General features: G+C 36.3%; 2 protein-coding genes across 5 annotated transcripts in view; both read right to left on the reverse strand.

Moving 5' to 3' along the window:
• Positions 1-408: 408 nt before the first annotated feature.
• On the reverse strand, positions 409-4,478 carry LOC116780400 (DNA excision repair protein ERCC-6-like 2). Its single transcript, XM_032675360.1, has 5 exons — positions 4,380-4,478; positions 4,267-4,271; positions 4,147-4,154; positions 3,728-3,902; positions 409-1,649 (listed from the first exon to the last, which is right to left on the reverse strand). Exons 4-5 carry the CDS (start codon positions 3,850-3,852, stop codon positions 743-745), a joined length of 1,032 nt encoding a protein of 343 aa, XP_032531251.1. The 5' UTR covers positions 3,853-3,902; positions 4,147-4,154; positions 4,267-4,271; positions 4,380-4,478; the 3' UTR covers positions 409-742.
• Positions 4,479-4,512: 34 nt separating this feature from the next.
• ERCC6L2 (ERCC excision repair 6 like 2) overlaps positions 4,513-27,596 on the reverse strand; it is a 45,110-nt gene continuing 22,026 nt past the window's right edge. The window contains exons 10-18 of one of the 4 annotated variants that reach the window (XM_032675357.1): positions 26,931-27,002; positions 25,621-25,766; positions 21,469-21,564; positions 20,189-20,288; positions 18,188-18,340; positions 16,980-17,060; positions 14,385-15,549; positions 13,517-13,671; positions 4,513-4,578 (exon numbers count right to left, since the gene is read on the reverse strand). In XM_032675357.1, the coding sequence (XP_032531248.1) occupies positions 4,522-4,578; positions 13,517-13,671; positions 14,385-15,549; positions 16,980-17,060; positions 18,188-18,340; positions 20,189-20,288; positions 21,469-21,564; positions 25,621-25,766; positions 26,931-27,002 (2,025 nt within the window). In that variant the 3' untranslated portion in view covers positions 4,513-4,521. Of the gene's footprint in view, positions 4,579-7,117; positions 8,669-8,691; positions 10,807-13,516; positions 13,672-14,384; positions 15,550-16,979; positions 17,061-18,181; positions 18,341-20,188; positions 20,289-21,468; positions 21,565-25,620; positions 25,767-26,930; positions 27,003-27,596 lie in introns of those variants that run through there. The other 3 variants (XM_032675358.1, XM_032675356.1, XM_032675359.1) reach the window with 3 other exon arrangements.

Below are 27,596 nucleotides of genomic sequence, written 5' to 3' on the forward strand. Positions count from 1 at the left end.
AACTGACAAAGACATAATTATGCCTATAAAAATAAAAAGGGAAATGAAATCCTACACCTAGCATCACTTAATGAAAAAACCCAACCAAACAAAAACTGGTGGTTCTTCACATCAACCAAGCTGAGAACCAAGCTGTCAGAGGATACTGAGGATCTACAAGTTCCACAGCTTCAGAGACAGAGCAAAATCATGGAGGGTGGGAACCCATCAAAAACTACTGGACACAAAGACACCATCCCTGTCTCAGGACATGCCTCAGTCTCTAGTACCTCAGAAAACATATGAAATATCAATCCTGTTATCCTTGGATTATTGAGATGACTGAGGGTGTCCAAATGTAAGTAAAGGGAAAATAATTACAAAGCACAGCTATTGAGCCCAGAAATAGAATTAAAGAAAGCAAAGTGTACTCAGAAAATCCTAAAAAAAGTTTAATTTAAAATTAATATATCACAGCTTACAATATAGTCTATATGCATTACTATGCCCATATGTATACACTGATTATGTAATTACATACATATTTGCATGTTGTTACATACATAGTCAGACCTGTAAAATGTAATTCTCTCTCACTATAGATATGAATTCATCATTTTGCCTTTAATTTCATGGAGTTACAATGTTTTATTCCATACTGCTGAAGTTCTTCAATGTTCAACTAAAATAATTAAAGTGCAAACTTTCATTTTACTGCATTACAAGATTTAGCACTGGACGGTTCATCTGAATCACCTGCACCTTATTTTTTCCATAGAAAATTTTCATTTTTTTTCCAAAGAGAACCTTCACACACTTCTGTCTCTTCTGCCACTGTGGAGCGAGGTGCTCTTTCACACAGCTTCTGTATGACTGCTATGTCCGTGAGCGTGCTGAGCTTCTCCTCATTCTGCTCATTCAGCATATCCCAGAAATCTTTTGGTTTCCCCTTTGATTTTTCTACTTGCCCTGAAGAGAATCTCCTCGGTGATCCTGCAGGCCCATTTCCATCATTTCTGAAGAGGTCATTGAGAATAGAGGTATCTCCGAGTAAGTCCGTAAAAGACTTTTTCTTATAAATCTGAGCTTTTCTCTCTCTGTTTTCTGACTGAGACAGGGATCTTTTTTTTGGCAGCTGTGTTCCCTCTGACTCCTGCTGTCCTTCACAACTTTTGACAGGCAGCACCTCTGATTTACTGTTTAGTGAGCCAGATGCCATAAAATCCTTGAATGCCTGACTGTTTCTCCTTTCGATATGTTGAGTAGCAACAGTGGGTGACTGTTTACATTTTGCATCAACAAACACATCTCGTGAGCAGCAGTCATTGGGAAGCTTCTCTGCTCCTCCCTTACATGTCTGTTGGGCCTGTGTCTCTGTAGTTCTGCTCAGAAGTCCTTCAGTCAATGAAGGCCTAGACTTTGAACTTCCAAAATTAACAAAGGATTTTCTTTTTCTAGACTGTGCTGTACCCAGTTGTCCTCCCTCACAGTCACATAAATCTCGTGCTGGTATTTCAACTGAGAAGAAAGATTCCACCTCTGGATGCTTGGAAACATAGAATTCCTTCAACATGTTCTGCCTTGTTTCTGAGGTAGCTTTTGCAATATGTTCTGCAAGGTCTTTCACTGATCCCATATTAAAGTGGGATACCATTTCCTCAAATTGTGTCCTGTAATTATCAAAAAGGAAAAATGTGTTATTCTGACACCTTTAACTAGAAACAAAAGCAGCTTTCAAGCGATTAATTCAATTCACTTACTTCACATAACCCAGAAGGTAATCAGCAGAAGTAACTTCCTTATTAGAAGCATTGTTGGTTTTTATTAGCAAAGAGAAGAAAGAATAATAACTTCAGAAAAATCGAAATGACTTTTGAATCCCAAACTACACTGTGATTTCCTCAGCTTGCGATTCAAAGACTTACTGACTGTCACTGTAGGTCAGATACCATAAGAAAGGGTCAGATTTCAGAAGGCATTTACCTACCAAAAAAGTGTAGATGGACAGATGGTTGAAAGTTGGGGGGTTTTTGTTGGTTTTGTTGTTTGGTTTTTTTTAGGGAAGGAAGGCAGGGGGAGGAAATAGTTGCTCCAATTTCTTTTGAAGAAGACTTGCTAAACAAGAGTTGGATAAAAGCTTTCACAGGAGACACATCATCCTACCCAGTGAGTTATGGAATATATTTCTGCTAAAAGGCCAAGATCTAATTCAAAGAGATCACCCTAATTGAGTTAGCCCTAGTCTGGGGTCAGGTGACCTTACTGGAAGGCTGAAGAGGTGGCTTTACCGTCCCATGTCAGAGAAAGGATATCAAACATGTTGCCTTTCCTGAATGGGGGTTCCAAAAGGCAGCAAGATTTAACCCTGTTTGCCTTAAATAGGTGACTGTAGACAGCTTCCCACTCTGCCCTACAACTACAAGGGACTGAGACACAATCATCCTCACTCACTGCATGGCATATCCACATGTACACCAAGCCTAACTGCATGCCAGGTGCCAACAGATGACCCGCTTCATGTTTAAGAGTGAATGGTTTAAGCTTTTTGCCAGATATGGCTTTAGGATCTCGGAACTAACAGCCTCAGTCACTTCATTACCTTAGAAAATTTTACCTCAACAAATTATTGAGAACTACGATTACAGTCCTGAATATTTTTAGAATGAAAGGCTCTTCTTTACCTGCCCGGTAAATATTTAGAATTGCCAGTGTCTATTCTGGTAAACAAATCCAGCAGCTCAACAGTAACAGTTTGGACAGCTGAGGCCAGAGAGCTGATATGACAGATCCTGAACACTTACAGGCACTACCTACCTGTCAGTTCTCATATAGCAATTTAACTGTCTCAAGACAAAACTGAAAATACATAGGCAAGCCAAAGGAAATAAGAAAATTCAATAATGTGTATGAAGAGCATGGAAAAACAGAAGAAAAACCCACATAAAAAAGCAACAGTACCTTTTCCTTTTAGTTTTTCCAAATATCTGTTCTACAGGTATTTATTTATGTTTTTATATAAATATTTGCTTAGTCAGCTCAGCTACAGATTTCCGCTTTCTATTTCCACATACCACCTGGCTCTTTTTATTGAACTTCTATCTATGTAACAATGGAATTCAAAATTCATTTTAATAATAACAATTGCTTGGGGGAAAAGGGAAAGCAAGGAAACAGAAAAATTATTATCACTCCAAAAATGAGGGGGGAAACAAAACATTAAAAAAAATACTAAAAAATATTGAGCTCCACGTTACAAAAGAAACACAAAGTCCAATTTTTTTTTTTAAATTAGTCTTTCAAAGAAAGTGATGAGATCTGGGCAAAACCAGTAGGCAGTCAGAAGCTCACACTACAAAGTGTCTTGTTTTATACAGTTTAATCACTGCTTTGTAGTTGTGCGTGAAGAACATACCATGAACACTCATCATGATGACATCTGCACAGTTATGTGCTATATGACCATTGAACCAACCAAAATTTTACCTCAACAAACTATTGAGAACTATGAGTACAGTTCTGAATATTTTTAGGATGAAGGGTTCTTCATTCTAATTTGTGTGTTCAGTTAATCAGCTGCAGTACTCCTAATGCGGTGGCAGTGGAAGTTTCCCACTAGTTCCACTCTTGCCAGAGAAAACAATCAGTATTCCCTGAGTAGGGCTGAAATAAAGACAAAAGCAACAACCACCCAGAAGGAAGTTTGTTTCAACCTTAGAATTTTACTTCCAACTCACCAAAACAGCCTCACCTGCGTATTCCTTTGGGTGTCTTTCCAATCAAGAAGGTGGTTGAACCTACTTTGCATACTTTTTTCTTTCTCTGGGTCACAGAATGCCTGACATAGAGATGATGTTGCTTACTGTTCATCAGCATTTCTTGCCCTCCCTTAATAATGCTCTTCTCTGCAGTGTTGTCTTCTGGGTCCTAGTAAAATGAGACATTGAAATCGTTAAGACAGTTCTGTCTCTGACAGAATGATGAATTCTACTGTACCCAGTTCTCTCACTCCTAGCTAGCACTCAGACTGGGATTCACAGCTGCAAATCGGAGTCCCCACGCAGTTACAAACTTCCAGGGATGTGGAAGGGAAGTCTTGGTTCTCTGATATCTAGCACAAAACTACAATCCTATTTACACCTAAATTATTTTTCAGAAATTCTCACAAATTTTCATCAAAATTTCCCCTTTGTCAGAAAGCGAGTCAAAGGAAATAAGAAAATTCAATAATGTGTATGAAGAGCATGGAAAAACAGAAGAAAAACCCACATAAAAAAACCCAACAGTACCTTTTCCTTTTAGTTTTTTAAAATAAAATCACAGGAAAGAATAGCTGCTTAGTGATGCCCTCAGTCTCCCTACTAACACTACTTTAGAGATGAAAACACAAACTGTGTTCACACCTTGTCATCTGCAGTTCAAAATTTGCTTTCAGATTTACAATGTTTCTTCTCAACATGTTTCTATTTGATCCATGTCCATTTCCCTCATTTCCATGGGCCGTTCACAAGGTTTTTGAGCTTTAGGATCTCACATCTGTTCTCTTTACTTTGGTGAGAAACCTCTAGCTAGCATACAGAGAGAGATGTTAATATGTGGGACCTACAGACATAAATTTTCACTTTAAGACAAAGGCACAACTCCAAAGTTTAAAATTCTACTGCACTATTTTAAGTTACACAATACAAAACTGAAGCCAAGTCCCCAGTCAAGATAAAACCCCTATCCTCCCAATAACAGTATAATGCTAGTAACAAAATTAAGATTGAATTAGAAGTCATTACCTACAACATAAATATTTTACAATTCTCTTGCTGGTTCTGTATACATTTGTTAACATTTTAAATTTTTTTTTAACCAATGTACGGATAATACAGAACTTTGAAAGAAGAAAGCAATGATAGCTTTAAAATATATTTATTTTGATGGAAATTTTGCATGAAAAATATTCATAGTATTCAGATCTCACTATGCTAAGACTTGGCATATTTTCCCTCTGTCAGTAAATCAGGGCTGTATAGTTTAATTCAAGAAAGAGTAACTCCCATATAATACAAGACTAGCCACGTCAGTGCCTGTCTTAAAGGTATTTTAAAGTCCCATAAATGTGCATCCATCTACCTCTTTTTAAACAAGACCAAAGTATATGAGGCACTAATACTTTGGTTTACACATCTGTTCAAACACAGAAGATCTTTAGTATCTTGGGGAAAAAAGCCAAATGCTGTAAACACACTGAAAGTCATAAAATTGCTGGTCTTTGCAGAGGAACAGAATTAATGTTAGAAGTATTGCTAATTGCAAATAAATGCACAAATGGCATATTTAGTTCAGGAAGCACAAAATTTTAAGTACAGTGACCCACAGTGCCACACCCAAAAAACCAACATCCAAATACCACCATATACACACAAAGAGCTCCTCTTCTACCTAAATAAGCTGCTTAAAGATTTTTTTTTTTCTTAAGGTAGAAAAAGTGACTATAAAAAAGTTACCACAAGAGCTGAAGGAGCTAATGCCAGTGAAAGCCTGTGGTCACTGTGAGATACTCATGAAAAGCTTATCTCGGTTTTCTGGAGCAAAGGCAATTGGTTAAATGGTACCCAATTGGGCTGAAACACAACAGCTGGCTCTGCTGAATCAGTGAATGTTTCAGAAATTCCAGTCCCCAACACCCAAATCCAATAACTTCTTTTTGAAAAACAATGAACACTTCTTCAGCAAATCCAAACCACTTTTTTCAGTTTTTTTAAGATGTTTCCATGCTTGATAAAGGTCAAATTTGAAGTTTGTTACTGTGAGTGATATATGGATAACAGGTTTTATGCAGAGGTAAGCTCTGCACACTGGGATGAAAATACTCCCTCTACCTTTCTCTTAGAATTATCATGAAAAAAGCAAAAACTTCAGTCATGTTCCAGCACTGTCAACATTTCACACTACTTTGCTTTCTTTTCAATTTAACTGGATGGATTACCCTCCTTAATTTATTGTTCTCATGGCCAATATCTTTCCAATTAATGTTTGCCCTCTAACTCACTGATTTCATGATGAAAACTTCCTTTCAACAGCTTTCTATATTTTCTGTTCCTCGAGCACTTTCTCTAACAAACCAGTGTGTCCCCATTATTTGTTTCTACATGAAATCCCACCATGACTGTACAGCACTGGTCACCTTCACCTGAATTATCATGTATATCACATGTGAAAGACAGTCTCCTAATGTAAGACTGAAATTAAGAGAATTTGACTCAACTAAGAGCATCAGACTCTTGTTCTGACACTACTGATACCAGCACATTTAAACTATTTATATTATTAATGTCACACCCTTTATGAATCAATAAATGCTAGGACCAAGAGGATGAAATAATAAAGGAAATAAAACCCCTTCACTGTATGCTATAGCATACATATATCATACACTGTCTGCTAAATGTATTTTAAAAGAATTTTGACAGGGAGAATGACAGCAATCATGAAAGCAGTTAGTCTTTACTACATATTTAAATACATTAAAGACAGTAAGCTTTTGCAGTGCACTTTAAGAAATTTCAGCTGTTCAAAGGGGAAAAGTGTCACTTTAACTGGAAAACATACTTACTGGTCATCTGATAAATTGAGTGTGCCTATACTGAATTATCTGTAAAGCCATTACACATTTCTGTATCCAGATTTTCTCCTTTCCGTAAAAACCTTTGGGGGCAGCAGGGGAAGGTGCAGTGAAATAATTACATTGACATCAAAGATAAAAATCTGTCTCCTGCTGCCTAAGTATGGAAGTTTTAAAACTAGTATACACCTACCAAAACCAATTCTTGTCTGTCTTTGACAGTACAAAACTTCAGTATCTGTTCTTCCTATAACAGGCATAAAGAAGCAGCTCAATATTCTGGAGCAATGAATGCTAATTCATGTATAAGCATCTTTAGACATGACTGAGATGACTGGCTAGCTTGAGCCAGCAAATTCACTCCTTTTCTTTACTTCCTGTTAGCAAGATGAAAAGGTGTAGGAGTTAGATGAGAAGAGAAGAAAGAGAAGAGAGAGGAGGGAGAGGAGGGAGAGGAGGGAGAGGAGGGAGAGGAGGGAGAGGAGGGAGAGGAGGGAGAGGAGGGAGGCTCAGGGATACTTTTTTTTCCAAGCTGCGTCATATCTGTGGCAATTCACTGAGTCACCAGACTTGGAGGATAATGAACGTTCTTCAACAGCCTGAATCTGAAGTTGAAAATATGTTTGCATAATTATTCTTCAGCCATAGCTGCACCGTGTCTGACGATCTTCCTCTCTTTTAGTGCCTAACTACCGAAAGTATCCCTGCAGTATCTTGCCAGATACTGACTTCCAGTCAGCAATAACCCCCTGATTTCCCAACTCACAGCTGAAACAATGTTACGAGGTTTTTCTCTTCAGGTGGTATGTGTGAGACCATTGCTGTCAGATACCCAGGACACACATTTACACCGCACAGTTCCACTGTTTGTTTTCATTTCTCAAACAAACAAGAATGGCCTTCTCAAACGGCTTGTTGCCTTGCAGTCCCCCAAAATAATACAAAAGCATGAAATACAATGAATTCAGGGTGACTGAACTCTTAAAACACATCTTACAAGCAAATAAACTCTTATGCCATATCCTACTTTGTATTTTCCCACCCTCCTCAAAAGCTGAGACAATACATGACTTTGCATATACATTTGTGATTTGCAGTCGGTTTTAGATGATTGTTGATAATTTGATCATTTGATACTGCATTCCAGTCTCATTATCTACCCAAATTACAATTCTATAAAGTTTTTCTTTTTTTTCTTCCTTTTTCTTCCCCCTCCCCCCCGGGAAGTTTTTCTGATATTATGTTTGAATTATTATGACCTTTTCATATGCTTTTCTTGAATATATGCTGAATTATGCTTCAAGTTACAATAAGGATTAAGATTTATTATGGCTCTAAATTACTCTTCCAATATATTTTGCCAAACCAAGAGACCAGTAAAATTAAAGTTAATAAAACTAAAGAAATTTTAGAGTCATATGTACTAACTTTCCCCTGTTTGTTCCAAACAGCTTTTCTGCATAAATAAACTGAGATGGAGGACATTCCACAAACTCTGCTCTTTCGCATGGTAGTGGAGAATTGACTACTAAAGGCAACTGTGAACAGACTGTGCTCTCTCTACTTCACATTTGTTTCCAAGTCTGTTTCTTCTACAATCAGGTAACAGAGTAAGAATTTTTTATTAGGAGTAGTTTTATTTAAGTTGTTGAGCCTTTAGCAAAGAAAATTGCTATATGACAGATCACTGTCTTGCACCAAAAACATGATTTTAAATCAACATATTATCATATTATCAATAAATCAACATTTATTACTACTGTTGAGAATGAGAGCAGATAGTCAGTCTCAGAATTCAAAGTTTAAACTAACTGCTTACTCCAGCAGAAGTCTGTGGACTTACTCCTATCTTCTTTCACCTTCTCAGCCTTCCATCAAACAGGAGCAAAACCAAAGGCCATGCACATTTATCATAATGAAAATGCCACTCAAAGAACGCCACATATGAATTGACTACATTTAAAAAACGCGACCAAAAGCCATACTGGAATGTTTAAACTGAAAAAGTAAACTCAAAAAAGCAGCATTACAGGCCAATCATGTGGGAACAATTCTTTTAAAGCCGAAGAGTTCACCATCCTAGAAGAACAAAGATAAAGGCATGTTATCTCCCAAAAGCCTACTCTTTGTAAACAACCATCTAAACTTGTTGAATCTCATAGCTGTGCAAACACACTGCAATCAGAGTTCCTACAACTGATAGAAAGTCTTTGTTTAAATAATCTACAAAATGTCAATGTAATACAAATAAGATAAAGAGGAATTCTTAATGACACAACTTTTGTATTTGCAGTATTCTCAACAGTACTTAAATCTGCATTGGAGATACAAAGGACACGTTTTTCCCTAGGCTGACAGCATGCTTAGTTTTTTCATTTACACCACATTGCAATAACATAAAGAGGGGTTTACCATTAATCCAGGTTTTACTACAAAGCATCTCGTTATTTCTCTGTCAAACACTGGCAATAGTGCCAAATGTCTGTCATCCAATTTAGAGGATTAAGTCTTCCTTTATAGTGCAATTCTTGTACGAATTTATAAAAATACAGATAAAGTTTCTTGGAGCAGATCACAGTCTATATTTTGGCCTGAATTCCTGCCGCAAAGGTTGAATTTGACAGCTGGCAGGAAGCTGAGGGAAGAATATATCCTCCCTCTTTTCAGTCACCACATTTCTGTTGCCATAGTGATTAATCCTCAATTGAATGGCTGTCTTTGTACATTTCTTTTCAGTAGAACTTAAAGTAAACTTAAGTTGAAAACATGCAGTTGACTAAAAAAGAGACTCTACATATTCAACAGGTACAGTACATGGTCTCCCGACTAACACTTTTCCACATACTAAAAAGTGAAAATTAGCTCTCATGTGGGACATCATCAGTTTTCCGATTCATTTAGTGTGTCCTGTTCCCATTTTCTGTCTTTTTTTGTGAAACATCCAAGCCTTCTCCAAAGATTTCCCCAGGCTCACTCAACTCACCCATCACCCCAGATTCCAACTGAAGAAGTACTACACAAATTCAGCTTTACAAGAATTAGAGAAAGCCTATCCCAGACTTCTATACTGGTGTCAAACATTTCATATACGCTGTTTTTGCCAATTAACACAGAAATTAATTAGGAAATTTATTAAGGAATGCAGTCGTTTAATTGAGAATAGACTAGAAACACTAGAAAGAAGATATTTAATCTCGCCTCCAGGAAGTTTCTCCTTCTTATGGGAGGTAAGAAAAAATTTCACAGATAACAGTGCAAGTTATCAAAAAAATGAAGTAAGTAAAAAACTTCTGCACTGAAAATCAGCCGAGTTGCTTTGGAACTTGGAGCTCACCAGAAACAAAAAATAAATCAAAAATAGCAATACTTACTAAATGACTAAGATCTTAGTGAAGCTCTTAACACTTTCAATTCCCCCTCCTGCAAATTAGTAAAGTCAGAATAATTTTGAGCAATATATCTCATGAATTCTCAAGACTATTTTTTTTCCTCTGGAAGGCTGAACTAACTGTATGTCTGCTCTGAAAATTATGGTCTGGCTTTGTAAGTCCACCATGTCCAGTCTACAGGTTCATTTCACACGTTTGCTTTTAGAAGCTTTTGTTTTCCATACGCTTCTCTCTGTGGTTACAGGAGATAGTCCTTTTTTTGTTTTCAGCTATGCCCTTAGCAGATAGTAATATGGTAATAGAGACAGTAATCTTCTATTTTTTTAATGAAACCACAATGAATATTTAATTAAGTCTCTTTGTTCAGAGAAAAGGTAGCTGGGGTATACAAATACTGGGCACAGGTAAAATTAAGGGCAGATTGGGTACTTACTACCGAATAAAAAATAAACTTGATTGAAGCCTGCAGTTCAAAAGGTTAAGAGAGACTTGACTGTGAATTACACCAGTGCAACCGTGTAGATCTAACACAGACCTTCTAAACTCTAATTAGGGAAAGAAACTATCACCAAGATGAACTTTGGGCTAAGTAAAAGTGTTCAAGTCTTACATTTTTGTACAATTAATTTAAATCCAAGTTCATTAGTTACTCATGTTCTTGAACAAGGTGCTCTACATACCTTCAAATTTCTCTCCTGAAGAATAAGACTTGCTGCCCCACCACCCTTTATACCTTGGCTCTCAAGGATCTTCTTCTCATGCAACCTCTCTCACTTTCAAAGCAGAGTCCTCACAGGTTTTGCAGTCTGCTCCAGCTTTAAGTAGTTTCTACAGCTCAAGCAACTACATTAGTCTCCATGCTTCAGCGGTAAAGAAAGCACTAATAAACCTAAATTTATACTCCTTTTAGCTACTACAGGTAGAAAACCAGGAAGCATGCATTGTTTTCTACTGCTTTCCAGCAATTTATTTTTAGTTTAATCCCTCACCTAGTTTCCATAAATTAGCCATTGAAACTAAAGAACTTAACAGAGGCTATAAAAGTTTACATACATTTAGTGAAGTAAAAATGTGATTTAGATGACTAGTCAATAGCAAGAAATCAGCATGTCAATGTTCTTACAGGAGGTTATTGATTATTTTTGCTTATTATAACCACTTATTATCACTGTCATTCCAGATTAATATGGAAACATGAAACAAAAATGTTTCACTCAAGTGCTCAACCAAGATTTGGAGGAATTTGTTTTTAAGAGTTCTGGAACCCCTTTCACAGAGATATTAGTGATTACTTGAAAAATGTATTTGAAATACATTAAATCAGAAATGCATTATCACAGACAGCCTGCTGAGTGAAACTGTAAAGTAGGAAGACAGAGTTGGCATAGGCAAAATGAACAGCACAAAGGACATTTTACTTTTTGGTCCTAAGCAGACTTATCTACGAAATGAAAGGAAAATAACTTTTCCACTTCTTCTTAGAAATATGAGAGTTTGATTATGTGTGCTTAGGAAGGGACATAAATATTATCAGGGAAAAAATATTATTCAGGAGCCTTCATGACACTATCAAATAAAGCTTCCATGTAAATACACTGTAAAAATAGCTTCTAATTATGATCATTGATACCCAGAGCAATCAAACAGCTACATAAGAGTTTCTGAGAAACTCCATTAGACCAATGATGCCAGAAAATGACGTAAGTGAGGAATTTTGTCTGACAGAACTCTGCTCTCCTCTCAATAACTATCAGTTTCCAATTAACATTCCAGCATTCAAAACTGTAATTTTATTTACTTAAAACAATGATGGAAATTCAAATGACTCACCTGTATTTTTAGTATTACACACAATGCTACTTTAATCTGTCGAAAAAGCTTTTTATTAAACTTTATATAAAAGCAGCATTCTTTTTATAATGCAAGTAGTTGCTTTGACAGTGAATGTCCTGACTTAAACTGATGGGAAATAAGTAAAAATGACCAGCAAAGACTGATGGCCAGAAGCACAACAATAGCCATGTTTTTCCCAAAATGCCTTCTAAAGTAAAATAAAGTAATAAAGAATCTTTTAAAGTTGTCTATGAAGCTCTGGCAGCTCTTTTTTTAAGCAGAGCAGAAAAAAAATTCAGAGTCCCACATCTAAGAATAGGCCATCATCTAGGGATTATTTCTGGATTGGTGCCTCTAGAGTAAAAGAAATAACAGGAAGTGAAGGAAGAGGCAGACTTCTCCATAATTTTTGATATTTTCCTTCCTACTTAGTTCTCCAAGAGAAGTGATACTACTGTTGCTCCTGAGCAACAAATTTATATCTTATAAAAACTGACAAGTTAATCAAGAGAAGTTGATTTCTAATACTTCCAGTCACATAAAATAAGCTCTAAGTTACAGGAACAAAACAAACTTTTTGAACAGAGGTGGATCAACAGACTTTTAGACAAAATACTCCCTTTAAAAGTTTTCTTTCATTTATATTTGAGTTTAATAATGTTGTCAGCCAGTGCCAATTAATAAGTACCTTTCTACAGTACTCTTGAGTATTTTTGACCAACTTTTCTGTTAATGAGGGACATTCTAATGCAAATATGTTAAAATTAAAAAGGCCTCACTTTTACTGGTTCTCCTGGTTTGATCTTCCCAGTCTAAAAATTCTTTGGCAACTGTGCTAATGGCTTAATTAAATACAGTACAAGAACAACAACAACAACACTGGAAGAAACTCTTCCAGCCACTGTGGATGTTCAACACCCCAGAACAGCACAGACGTATGTCTACAATTTCTATAATGATTGCTAACAAGTCTGTGAAGACTAAGCTGCACATTCACCAATTACTTGTTCTGTGCTTGTGGTTTATCTTAAGCATCAGCCTCGGAAACTGCAAATGTTTATTACAAGAGAAACAACAAAGTACCCGGATAATCAGAGTAGATTAAAACCACTAAGTAATGGGAACAAAAATCTGGAAGCTCTACCTGAATTTATTCCAGATTTGTATGTATTCCCAGTGCAATCAAACAAGATGCATGACCAACAACAAGCATTAAATGTATCTGTCCCTGCATATAAGCACTCCCAGGAAACCCTAGTGGTATGTTTCAGACATTAGACAATATGACTCACTTCAGCAATTGCACACATTCACCTCCCCAAAAAAGCCTGCAAACTGATTTATGTTTGACTTTCTATGCTACAGATTTTTTTAAACTGGATCCAGGACAAGCCGAAGAATTTTCAAGGCTCAAATGAGAAAAACATGGCACAGAATTTGATTTCAAACACCCAATCTTTAATCTTACCATTTCTCTCACAGAAAAATCCCACAGAGGGTGCTGTGCTGCTTAAAAGCCACCCCAAAAACCAAAAGTCATTTATTAGACTTCCAACTGAGCCTTCTCCTCCTCCCATCCTCAATGGCTTTGATCATTCATGGTGGCCATTAACAGAAAAACAAGTCTTTTGGAGTTTTTTAAGATGAAAAATGAGGGTAAAAAAAAAAAAGAGTTAAACCAACATTTTCAAACATTTCTCTTTACCTTGGCACTACAGACAGCAACATTAGCAGGAAGCTGGGAAAACTGCTTCAACTCAAACACGTCTCGCACTGCCCACCGGCTCAGGTGATTTTCAGCCTTGCTGGATCCAACCACGTTCTGATTGGAATGAATATATGCCACCTCTTGAACACCATCTGAGACATCAGGAGAAAGACAGAAACAAAAATGTTGGTTATTCCAAAACTTCGAAAGTACATGGTTCCACCAAAGGATACTGTAATTAAGAAAAAAAAATTACATCGAAGTCATAAAATTTGTTCTCATTTTACTCAGCACCAAGTTTCTCAGCTCTATGAAATGAACAACGATCATTAGACTTACTTGGATTTATCTGGACAGTTTAAAACTACTTCAATTTCCATGTGTGCTTTTTTCAGATGGACAAGCAAGTTTCAAAGCATCTATGGTTTAATGGTTGCAATGTTAATGTTTAAAATTAAGTCTTTTACAGAATCAAGTCTTCTATGTGGTATTTCAAACTCCCAGATCACTTTTTTTTTTCATGTACGTTAAGTTTTTATTTAACAGCTCTGTAAAGACTTTTAAGGTTCTGCAGTTCAAATATTTCATTTGTGAATTCTTAATACATCTTTGTTCAAGAGACAGTCAGTCTTTAACATAGTATTACAAAGCAGTCTGTCACGCCAGAGGACAGGAAAGTAAGACTAATAGGTAAAAAGAAAGACACAAAAAGATATTACTAACTAATTTAGCAGAGCATTTACCAGCATCCCGTAACAAACAGTACGTATAGCAAGAAGAACTTAGAGCCTGCAGACAATGGTAAATTAAACCTACGTTATTACTTACTTTGAAATAAAACCAAAGAAATTAAATTACTAGTTACCTAAATATCTGTCCATTGATTCCATTTTTTGTTCTTGATGCTCAAATTCAGTTTTTCTTGCAGAAGTTCTATGCACAGCATAACTGCCAGACTCCATTTGTGCAACATAGGTATCTTGAATAGGATGCAGTGTTTTAGACCCAAACTGAACTCTGCCTCTCTGTCTTTTATACTTATGGCTTTGCTTTCTGGCCTCAGTTTTCTCAGCTGGAAAATCATCTTCAGAGGATGAAAATTCATCTATATTCTGTGAATCACTTTCTTTTTCTTTTCTACTGGGCTTCTTCGCTTGTAGCAGAGATTTGGAGACATCATCTAGTTCATGGTTAAGGGCACATCTTTCCTTGTGTTTTGGAAAGCTGAAAGATTCTGGCTCTCTTGATTTAGAATCCTGGGAAAGTTCAATATCATCAGATTCATCACTTATGTCACTTGCTCCTTTCAAACCTGGGTCATCCTCGATGTCTCCAAAAGACGACTCAACACTGTGGAACCCAAACTGCCTACTGGCTCCCTTAAACACAAACTCAGCTTTTTCTTTTGCTAACTCTTTGCAATTTCCAGATGTTGACCTGTGTATTTCAACTTTTTTAGTAGGCGCTGCTTGAACTTGAGTAGGAAAGATGACATCATCACCCTCTTCAGAACTACTTCCAGTTTCCAAGACTGTATCAGGTTGCTTGGAAAGGCCTTGATCCTCATTTTCTCTGTCCCCTTCCTCCTCAGAGCCTGAGAAATCAAGCCAGTCTGTACCATGCATATCTTTTTTATCAGTTCCATCTGCTGCCAGAACAGCTTTCCCATGCTCCAAAACAGGCACACTGCTTTGGCATTTCTGAAAACCACTGTGCTTGCTATTTATGTTTTTTCTTACAGTCTGATCATCAGAAGGCAATTGATGAGAGTTATAATTATCATCCCCTTCTGTGGCAGTTTCAATTTCTCTCTGCAACAACTTAGAGAATCCACACTGCATTAAAGAAAGCTGACCCTTTGCTACCATTAAATTATTTGCATTGCAAGGCTTCCTTCTGTCACATTTTTTCATAGAAGTTTCCAGAACATCATCGTCACTGAAGTCATCCCAAAAATCTGTTTCTTCTCTGTTTAATTGTGCCTGAGCGCTTTGAGGATCTCGATCTTCTTCACAATCTGCTTGTTCATACTAAAAAAAGAAAAAAAATTACATCAGAGCTATTTAACATTAATAGTATATGGAACACACCTAATTTCAAAGCCAAGTAAAAAAAAGTGGATTTTCACTATGTTACTCAAGCAAAAAATACACAAAGTAGTATTACAAAATGCAAATAGAAAGCAAATACAAAATAAATCATGATGAGAAATTATTAAAGTCTCTGTCAGTTGAAAATTTTTAGCAGAAAAACAATGAAAATAACCAATAATTTTGGTTAAAAAATTAAATATTAAATACTTAATATTACATACTAGAGACAATATATGCTGCACACTGCTAAGACAACCTATGTCTTCACAATCTACATCCATATTTTTCAAGTTTATATTAATCTCATTGCTACTTTTCATCTTTCAAAGGTAGTTTGAAAGGTGACCTCATGATTCAAACCTTAATACTGTGTAATAACATTCATTAAAAAAAAAAATCTCACTGCAGTGGTTAACCACCTTGTATATGGGGGCTAACATTAAAATAGTCATTAGTACACAACAGTCCACTCTAAAATTAGTTGAGGCCTACTGTAATCAAACAAAATTACACCCAGGCAACTTCTAAACATTTTGAAGATACCAAAGTCCAGAACACAGCTACAAAACTCTATACTACTGAGACAAGAATTATGACAACCTGTAAATGGAAAGTCAGAAGGGTAAACACTAAAATTTGGTACATGAAGAGATGTTTTAAAATTAATATATTAATCCTGATATCATCCTGCTTATCAAAAAGTATTCAACATAAGCTTAGAAAGCTACTGTTTATCACCAAGTCCAAGGTGAGATCACAACCATATAGTGATGTATTATCAATGAGCTATGATCAATAAGTTACGATCAATGTGAGGGCACATGTTAAGATCAATGTGAGGGCACATGTTAAATTAATACTGACATTTACTCACAGAAATAGGTGTAAGAGATAGCAGCTAATTTTTAATACCATTCAGTATGATCTAATCCAATATTATCTTTACTCTTGCAGGCCATATTATAGACCTAACTGCTGGCTTCCCTAAGTACCTGAACACAGTGTTCAGTCAAAATCATTCCTATAAATGCAATACTCCTATTAAAACCAACCTTTTCAGGAAAAAAAAAAATAAAAAACGTGTTCCAGAAGAAGACCATCATGTAATTACATACATTAAAAAAAAGACAGTATTGACCAGACCACTGACTTGATGGGAATCACTGTCTCATTGTCTGACTACAACTAAACAGCCTGAAGTTTTCAACAGTCTAAACCAATTGCACTCCTTTCCACAATTCCCTAAACAAAATCTTCTAAACAACAGAGTAAAAGTATTATCAGCCTAACAACATATTGCTCACTGCAGTATCAGAAATTAGAGGGGCTGTCATGCTCTGGGTCCAGAGTCCAATAAGACATCTTACCTTCTCTGAGCTGCACGGAGCACTCTCTTCCTTCAGCCAGGTAGTTGCTGTCATGACTCCTGCTTCCACCTGCCCTTCCCTCTAAAACAATCAAATATTTAATTAACATCAACAGATACTGGTTTTACTACATATAAAAGGCAGGAAAAAAACCCCAAAGGCTTTTTCTTTCCTTCTACAGAGGTGTAGAAGCACCAGAAGTACAATTAGCAAAGTCCAGACTAAATCCTAGCACATGCAAAATAACAAAATAAAGGAAAGGATGGAAAGAAACCTGGAATAAAGCTACAATAAATTTCAAGATGCAAGCTACCTGCAGCAAACATGCTTTATATATATATATATGTATGTGTAGGTAATACCAATGAATTTTGTTGTATGAGTTGCATGGCATTTATAAAGTGAAAGTATTCTTTTTCCTTAAAAAGTGATGTGTGTATAGGGAGCTAGAATATGGAGAGATGAAAATATTAATTAATTGTCGCTGGTCAATTAATATTAATTAATTGAACACTGGTTCTGAGATTTTGAAACTGGTTTTCAGAATTCCTCCTCTCTGTCCTGCTTTATCTCTAACCCTCAACTTTGTTCTCCTACCAGTAGAGATGTATAAGAAGATTGAAAAAGACTACATATACTTGAAATCAGTTTAAACTATGCAATCGGGCCAACAGGCTTTTCAGAGTAACTAAGAAATTAATTTTAAACTATGAAGCCTCATAAGTTATTTACTTACTTCCACCCCATAACATTCTAAAATACAGCATTATAAAATACATTTTATTAAACAGTTTTTGACACCTCAAAATGTACTATGAAAAGGTTACTATGATCGCAAAAAATATTTTTATGACCAGAATTCCAGCTTAAAAGGTCAGCCTGAGCTACTGATGAATAAAAGATATCTGTGCACAAAGCTGACAACATGTGAAAGTATCAAAACATAAGTTAAATAATTTTTATTAAGAAATATATTAGCAAATTTATGAGAATTATAATCCAAGCTTTTTCCATTCTTTGATTTAAAACAATTTATCTGCTCTACATCAGACTGAGAAATTAGCATGCCTATTTCATTTAAGTCATTGCATAGACAAGTACTGTTTCTGTTTTATAGTTTTTCCATTCAAAACGACAACAAAAGAATCTCCCGAGGAAAGAAAAAATGTAAAACTAATATTCAAAAGTAAAAGGATAGCACTTCACACCTCCAGGATGTCTTTGGTAAGACAGGACCCATGAATCCTAAGTTTGAAAAGGTTATGGATCCCAAAAAGCTCTCCCTGGTGTTCCTTTGATCCTTGCACTGCCTCGAAATATCTCTTGGCATTTTCACTTCCAACGACCGCACAGTGAAGTTGCTAAAATAGAATAACACGAGAGATTTGAGAAGTGTTTGCTGCAACAACATGTCAGAATTTCCTGGCTCTCACATTATATACACAGCTTTAGCTGGAGCAGGGAGAAATTCCTAAGAGAGGATGTTTTAATTTCCCTGGCAGATGCTGGTATAATAGACTGTGGTACAATATACACCTGCTTGGTTTTACTGAATTTTCAAAAATTTAAATATTTGAAGCCTTTTACTGTATCATTGGCTAATATCAGACACCAAGTATACACACTAGAGACACTCCTCTATATCTTGACTGCTTAGCTTTCCTCAGTACTAAACTGTACTGTTTTTTTACTGTCCTGTGTGCTTACTTAGTAAGGGAATGCAATCCAAGCGTAGCCAAAAAAAAAGAATCTCAGATTTACTATTCCTCCCTTTATTGCCTCTTATTAAACTTGAGAAACACAAGTCAATTTGAAAGAAAAAAAAAAACGCACAGGAGCCTTTCAAGAATTTTTATGCATGGTTTTTGGAAATCCAAACAGACAATATCCAGGTCTTCTTTTCCTATAAGTTCACCAACTCCCAAGGCCTCTGTGTAGCAGGCTCCCATCCTTCAGGATTTTAGTGAATGGAGCTGGCTGTAATCTGCTACTGCTCATTTTGTCAGCCTTTCTGAGACTTCTCCTACTGATACCTGCTGTTGAAATGACTCCTCAAAAGTACTTTGCACATCAAAACTTTGAAAGAGGATCCTCTCTACGTTTTCCCATGAATGTGGCTGTGAAGAATACATAAGAAGTAAGGTGGTTTTTTTTGCAAGGAATGCTTTTTCAAACCTTGCTAAAGTAACAGTCATAGAGCAGTACAATTCATACTCCTGATATGTTAAAAATGTAAATTATTAGCTTTTATACTTTTGGACCACTGTCCCTCAAAAACAGATTTTGGACTTACCATGCATTATATTTAACTTGCTTTGTTAGTATATCATTTCAACTACTAACACATCTTCTTAATTCTGAGCTTCTGATACAGAATCTCTGCAAATTGCCCAATTACCTGTTACCACCTCAGCCCATCACCTACTTCTTTTGACTTCTCCTTAACAAGTTTTGTCTTTTTTATTTACATAATGTTGTCAAAATTAAACAGAACTCTAATGGCTGCTTGGCTTCTACAAAACACTGAATTTGAGTGAGATAAAAATCACCATTACATTTTGAAAGTAGGATTCTAAAGCAAGCCATACACATTACTGGGAGCAGTTCAAGATTGGATCTGTCAGGTTTTTGACTATCTGCTCTGTGAAATCAGAGGATCTTAGAACTTTGTTCTTACTTGTCACTTACTTAAATCCAAGGAGAATAATGACAATCTGTTTACAACTGCATTTCCCACTCATTCAGCCTCCAGCTTCCTCCTTGTAAATAACCTAATTACAACTGCTTGTCACTGAGGACTCATTACCAACTTTTTATTATTTATGGCCAAAAATTCAAGTTACTAGGTTAATTCCTCAAATCTAGTAAGGTTTTCTTCAATATGTAGTATCACTCTCCCACTGAGGTGACCTAATTTTATCTTTTCTATGCAGTGTATTCTTCAGGACAACTGTACCCCACTGGTTTTCTACCTTTGTCCTAGTTTACATGCCTATAATGTCAGAACCTTAAATTCAATCATTTATTTCTTAATTTGCGACTTTTGACAATTGCTAAATGATGTATCTTTGCTTTGTAAGTTAAGTTAATAGCATATATCATCAACCCAAAGTAATCTAGCCTATACAATTTTGCTATAGGCTAGATTAGCTTTCAGTCACCAAGACTGCTAAAAAGAGCTCCAAATTTAAACAGCTTGTGAACTTTACCTGTTTATAAACTTGTCGCAAATACATCATCTCTTCCACAGTTCCCAAGGAGATCAATCTAAACACTTTAACAGGTCTGTACTGGCCAATTCTGTAAGCTCTGCAAGGACAGTGGTACATTAAAAAACATTTTAAGAGATAAGAGAGCTCTTGGGGTAGTAAATAAACACAAAAATAAGTAAAAGCATTCTAATAAAATAGGACTATTCTAAATCATGCTTGCGTTGGTTGGGTTGTTTTTCTTTTCCACATTTTCCTCAGTAATTAATTTCTTTTTCCTTTATCCTTAGTATTCCATGTTTCTCCAGAGGCCTATGAAGTTTAAAAAGCTTTCTCCTCATTTTGTATCACAAGAACTGCATCCTATCTCTTCTGAAAACACATCTTCCACTCTGTTTATCTCAGGTTTGTTTCATTTTTCTTTTCTCCTCTCTGTCTACACCTGCTCTTGCTCAAGGTATTCTCCTATTTGTATTATATAGAGGAATTAGTTCATGGATTACATGGAACAGTCTGCTCTTTCTTAACTTTCTAAAGCACTTTGCAAGTTACAATGTCATAAAAACAGCTAATGAACTGGCAGTGTTCTATCCAAATGGTAAATTCTGAGACATCTAATAAACCATATTCCACAAAATTCACAAGAGGCTGAACCAATTCATAGAAATGTGATCTTGCAAAGATTCTTTAAAAACAGAACCCAATACATGTTTCTGACACACATATTTCTCTCGAATAGGTGAACATAAACACGTATTAGAAGTGAGAAAGACCCTTAAAATGGAATTATATAATTGCAGGAGATAACAGAAACAATTTATTTCTGCTCATAAAAATATATAGAGCTACTGAATTTTGAAAGCTTTCAATGTTCTTTACTTCAGCCAGCCAGAAGTCTGTCCTGAATTCCTAGGGAAACATCCCACAGCCAAAAAGCTTTGAAAGAAATACCTGTATTACTAGAAATACTCCAACAGCATAATATAAGAGCTAGAACTGAGCGCTGAAAATACTCTAATCTCCACAAGGGTGAAGCAGAAAGGTTGTCTTTAGAGGTTCTGGAATTCAAAACATCACTTTAACTGGGGTCAACTACAATGTATTCTGTCATGAAAAACACAAGAAAAATGACAGCTACACACACCCATTCTATAGAGATCGCAAAAAGTTATAGCAAAAAATATCTTCCTCAAGGAAAGTTTTAGTTGGAGTATCAGATTATGGGATGAAAGGGAAAGAAGAGTCCAACATGGATCAAGTTCTGTATTTTGAGAGTGTACCTGTCAATTGCTTGAAGATCATTTGCTGGATTCCATGTAGGATCAAACAGTATAACAACATTGGCACCCACAAAATTAAGACCCAGTCCACCAGCCCTAAAAGCATAAAAATGAGAAAAATAGAACTATATGACAATAAAAACAACCCTGAAAAAAAATTTTCTGTATTAGGTCCATAACCTAATTATTAGGTATAATAATTTTCTGCATTAGGCATACACTTCCCAACATAAAAAAGAACACAATAAAGATACTGAAAACAGTGCAGTACAGCTTTGTGTTACTGTTGTATTAATAACCACCAAGTACTCAAATAACCATTGCTATAAAATGCAGTCTTCTCACTTCAGTATCATGCTTGTTACAAACTGAATAGCTGAGTCATAACCAACTACTATCAGCTTTCTTAGTAAAAGTCCTGGTTGCTACTTCATTCCCTCTAAGTCCTGCCCAGGCCAGCTCCGCCAGTGATTATACTGAAATTCATAACCACTTTTATGCCAGTTAACTTCATGGAAGCAGGAAAATTTAGGGTGAAATTTTACTTCCTCTAATCCCAGCACAGAGTTGCAACAATAATGTTATGCAGTTTCCACTGAAATGGTCGCACTCTAGGGTAAGTCACACCTGTAAGAATTAACAGCTCTCACAAGTGTATTTGTACAGTAAGTCACTCAGCTGTTAAAAACACAGTTGCCCACACAGCTGCATATGAGCAATATTCATATCAGTCATTACAAGGAAAAAAGTCCCTGTCAGAAAATTGTCTGCTCTGGGGGTTGGGAGTCACAGTTACATCATCTTAAAACACCTAACAGCTGGACTGTTCTTTCAGGTAAAGCCTGCAAGCCAGGAAAGAATTTGAGCACATGCCTAACCTGAGGCAGCTAACCGCTGAATCCAACTAAACTGCTCAGCTCCTTGGAGTCTGGCATGTGCACAGCTGAATGATTTGACAGGAACAAAAGTGAGGAAAACACCACTTCTCATCCAGGTGCAAAACAACCAAATACTGAAAATTCTTTTCAACTGCCTCAACCAGCCATCACACAAAAGGGACAAGTTCCTATACAACCACTATTATTAGTTAAACTATTAAAATAAATGTTCACATTGACATAGGAATCGCTAAGTTCAAGTGTGTTATTTTCCTGAAAGAGCTACAGCAAAACTGAAAAAGTCAATCCCATTTAATTTACCAAGTTTAACATATTACTTTAGATTCTGCTTGTTTAAAACAGACAGGAAAGGTAAAGTTTCCGGTAAAAGACTGAACCAAAAACTTAGGGAGCCCCACCACGTTTTGGTTTTCATGGAATCCATCTCAATGTAAACGCAGTTGTGTCCTTGTCCTACCAGGTGTGATGTGGTGTTGGGTCAGTTAAATCTGGGAAGGGAGAGGATATGGGAACCTGCCAACACTAACAGATGTTTCTGGCGGATGCACATTCTCAAAGTTTGAAATGCTGAATAAAAATATTTGCATTTTTTTCAGAATACACTCCAGTATTTTGGAAATTTAGTGTACTTCTTTGCAGTGAAAACAGAATTCAGCCTCTTGTCTTCCCAAACTAACCCTGCAGTTGGACTGAAACATAAGTCAACGTGTAAAACAGACTACCTATAAAAACTAAACAGGATACTTAGCTTTATAATAATTTCACCTTCCAGTATTTTTAAGTATGACACAAAAACTCAGGTGCTCTAAAGCAGAAAAAGAATGGCTCCTATGTCCTTCATGGACAGAACAAATGCAGTCATTTGTGCACTGTAAAGCATATCTTCCATTTTAACTATCATTTTAATTAGCTGTTAGTCATTACTGCAATTTTAATCCATGCAAACCACTATAATATGGCTCAAATTAAGAGTTTTGTTACAAAGAACAGTTGTCAAAAGATCATCTTATTTAAAACTGCACAACTTTTTACCTCAACATTCAGAAGTTACAGAACAATACTGCATTAGAGAAGGTTCTATGAAAGCTTTGACAATGTAATTCTGTTTACCAAGATAAGTTTTTCATAGTTCCTACATTCTCTTTTTCAGTGAGATCTTGTGGTTTAAAATGCAACCTTTCATGAAAAAAACTACCTACAAGTTTCTCTAAGCACTTCTCTTTACATAACAAAAATAATTAAGACGCAGAAATGGATTTTCATTAACAATTATGCTGAAGGAATTAATCTAGAGAAATACTGGCACAGAAACTCCAGAAATGGTGATTTAAAAACGGGAATACTTGCTGCTCTCATTTCTTCCACAACACTCTGACGGAACAGAGATGTGTTGACTCTGGTACTGTACTCAGCTTCCCTTCTCCAGGCTAAGCAGCACCATTGGAGTTGCAAGCTCTGACATTCTCCTATCAAGTTACAGCAACTCCAGCAACTCTTAATGTTTCCAAGCATGCCCAAAAATCCCCTTCTCTTCTTCGAAATGATCACACATTTTTCCCAGCAACACTAGCACAGGACTGAAGTATTCACAAACAGATATTACTTTGTGAGACTTAGAAGTTCCAACAGATGTATACCTATTTTTCTCTAGTGCTCAAGTCTGAAATCCATGATCTGTATCTAACGGTTTGATGGAATTTACAAGCTCTGAAGAAATCAATTATATTTTCTCTGAACACCTATAAAATACATTTATCTGTAAAGTTATATCAGCCATAGCTATCAATATATCTATGATAGCCATGACTATGCTTGGTACCAATATTAACTGTAAGACTTGAGGTCAAGCTGATTTAAAAGGTTGGTGCTTTCTGTTTTAAAAGTTGCACGTTAATTGTGCTAGTGAACATAATGGTAGACTCAAAAGTACCATGCAGGGAATTTATCCTTCACAGAATGCACTTCTACATGCAAGACTGTGGAAGTATTGTCAGTGAAAATCAGCATTTGGCTTTCTGAGGAATAGGACTTACAGAAAACACACAAGTTGACTACCCAGAACAATGAGCCAAAAACTTTGCAAGAGTATAGATGGAGGAGTATGACCCAGTTCTGTCAACATACCATGTATTGAAAAATACAGAACATAATGTAAAGTATATTAACATTGTATATATACTTGAAATCTGAGTAAGTGTAAAAAGTAATCTCTTGCAGAGTAGAACTACGATAAATCACTTTCTAATTTCCAAAGGATTACAAATGTAAAGCTGCTTCCATCCCTCTGTATCAAACATGCAAAAAGATCGCTTCCTGTTATCTGCGATAAACTAGACAAGGAATTGCACCTCCTGTTTTGCTTAGTACACACTGGTCATATTGACTGCAATTTCATCACAGGCTTGTTCCTTTCATTTGCTTTGCAACCTGAGTAACACCAAAACCAACAGAATCAAGACTCTTGTCTCCAGCACCATCAGCAGGCAGGGAAAGCTTTCAGTAAAGAAGAACTGACTTGACTGTAGAGTCAAGAATGATTCAAGTTTCACTAAGTTTTCACTTCTGAGCAGGACAACAAAAGCTTCTATTTGTTCCCTTTCTGTCCTTGTCCAGTAAAAAACTTAACCCAAGATGAAGCATGGAAGTAACCAGAATAAAACAAACAAATAGTCATTGTTTGTTAATCCATTTCAAAAGAATTCACTAGCCACCATAAATTGATAAGCAAACCTTGACAGGTAGATACATTTTTAGAAGACAGTCAAGGATTTGCTGAAGTATTTTAAACAGACATGCTAATTAGTATGGTTAATAAATTACAGGGAGAGAGAATTTTTCAGTTCAATATAGCATTTCCTATTCACTTGCTAGTTCTACCAGTATACAAGAAATTGAATCTGCCTACAATGAAATGAGAAGTCTTTTGTGGATAATGACATAATAACAATAATGTTGTAGTAATAGTGTTTAAAATGGTTTCTTCCATCCTATAAGAACTGGAAATTTAAAACTAGGATTCAGATCTTTCAGATCTTAGAAATCCTCATAAAGCAGAGGAGAGGGAGGAAGTCTGTATATATTTTAAGAAGCTTCACACCACAGTAGTAAGTCTGTACTCACTAACAGACAAGAGAACAACTCACTTGCTCAAAAAAGTAATCCCTCACAAGGCCATCAAGAAAAATGCAGAGTAACCCATTCATTAAACACTGGAAAGACAGATCAAAACAAACCACAACTTAAATTTTCTTACATTGTAGATACAAGACAGATGTTAATTTCTTGAATGTTGTTGAACTCTCTTACAATTCTGATCCTATCTTCTGATTTTGTATTTCCATCAAGTCTTCGATAATCTAGCCCAGATGCCATGCAGTACTGTTCCAGCACATCCAGCAACTGAGTGGAAAAATGAAAGGGGGAAAAAATTATTTACTTAATACTATCTTTTTAATTAAACATGATCACAGAGACCATGATTATCAAATATATTTTCAATGGACCAAGCACTGCAAATGAGACTAAATCTTCGCCATTTTGGTATCAACATTCATGACTCTCTTTAGTCATGATTCTACAGCACTCAAGGTGATTCATACTGGTCTGCTGCAGCCTCACTCCACCCTCCAGCCCTGGCTGCCTGTTTCACCTCTGTCACTCTATTAGTTCAAGCCAAGAAGCAGGCAGGGAACAGTTTCCTCCCATCTCAGGAAGTTGGAATCACTTGAAATACAGTAAAGGAGCACTGGAGCCAGCACAGAGCACACAGTCATGGTCCAGGGGCTTGGAGAGAAAGAGACTGCAGTAACCAGGAGCCAGTCTGGGAGTGACCATGATAAAGCACAGCCTGAGACATACGAGTTCTTTACTGCTGCATCTAAACATTAAACTTGCTTTCTGTCTTAAAGCCAAAAAAATTAAATATTTAAGACTTCGAACTATCATTCAAACTGCTATTTCTTAAAAATAGTTTTTAGTGCTATCATTACAAATATTTAAATAAAGAAAATGATACAATAGAGTGCAGCGTTTCAGGAAACATATTACTCCCTAACAAGAAAATTAAGGAGCAAGTCCCTTAAAAGAAAAATGTACATATACCTCTTGCTCCAGTTAAACATTGTTTTACATTCAAATCAACTGGTGCTGCAGGTTTCAGGATTGAAGTTTCATTGCTGCTGATGGTCAAAAGTCAGCAGAATGGGGGAAATTTAACAACTTTCAATGCTAGCATAAACGTTTTATGATATTGCAGTCATACTGTGCTGTGACACTGCTGTAACTCAAGACACAAACAAAACTCAGTTTTCTACAGCCAAAGGAACACAACAATTTCTAAAAGCTCTAAGGAAGAGAAAAGGGTGTTATATTTGCTTTGCCATCACCATTTTTATCATGAGATAACATAAGGTTTCAGTAGGCTTCTGGAGTACAGCACACTGTCCTCAGAACTCCTTCCCACATTACAGGCAGTAAGGAAATATGGTTTACAGGTGTCACTTCAGTGCCTCACACTTCAGAATTACTGCTGCAGTTAACTGACGTAAATCACATGGAACTCACCTTTGTGGAAAAGGAGAAAAGAAGAACTTTGTCCTTATTTTTTCGGAAGTGATTTAAAAGCTGCTGCAGGACCTGTAGATGACCCAGAGCACACAAATGAAGAGATTTTTATCCACAAGTCATCTCATGAACACTCACTCATGTTTGCAACCTCTAAACAGGGTACACTGTAATTATTTGCAAAGCCAAACAGAGGCATAACAAAAATCATTACCAACATAATAAAATGTGCCAAAGGTAATGGAGATGCTGGACCTTTTCATTTTTCAGTGATCTTTCCTGCCATGAAAAGGTCATCAGACCACTAAGAGGTAAATTCAGAGCCTATTCGTGTCAGTGCACAGACTGCAACAAAAAGTTCCTTATGTCACATGCTGGCTCAGACTGTGAGTTCTTGTATTTAAAAAATGCACACGTTTACCCTGAAAAGTCAAAGGTCTGTTTAAATTTTCTGTCCTACATCTGAGTTTAGAACTTCTTAGAACTTGTCTTCTTAAAATAATCAGTGAGCTGTGTGCCCCTCCCCACTCCCACTCTCATCTGTTGCTCTGTTTACAGTAGGATCCAGCTTCCCAGACTCTGCACAGCCCTTGACACGCCAATAATCCGCCCACACACGATGTTCTGCTGGGGGGGGGGAAGCAAAAAATCCAGAGCCTTGTGTAT

This window comes from Chiroxiphia lanceolata, chromosome Z, assembly GCF_009829145.1.
Source record: "Chiroxiphia lanceolata isolate bChiLan1 chromosome Z, bChiLan1.pri, whole genome shotgun sequence".
Taxonomy (NCBI): domain Eukaryota; kingdom Metazoa; phylum Chordata; class Aves; order Passeriformes; family Pipridae; genus Chiroxiphia; species Chiroxiphia lanceolata.

Bases quoted from the DNA above. Each gene is read 5' to 3' on its own strand.
- LOC116780400 (XM_032675360.1), bottom strand. From the start codon at position 3,852: ATGCTGATGAACAGTAAGCAACATCATCTCTATGTCAGGCATTCTGTG. The intron at 1,650-3,727 runs GTGAGGCTGTTT...TGATAATTACAG, and splicing joins ACACCCAAAGGAATACGCAG to GACACAATTTGAGGAAATGG.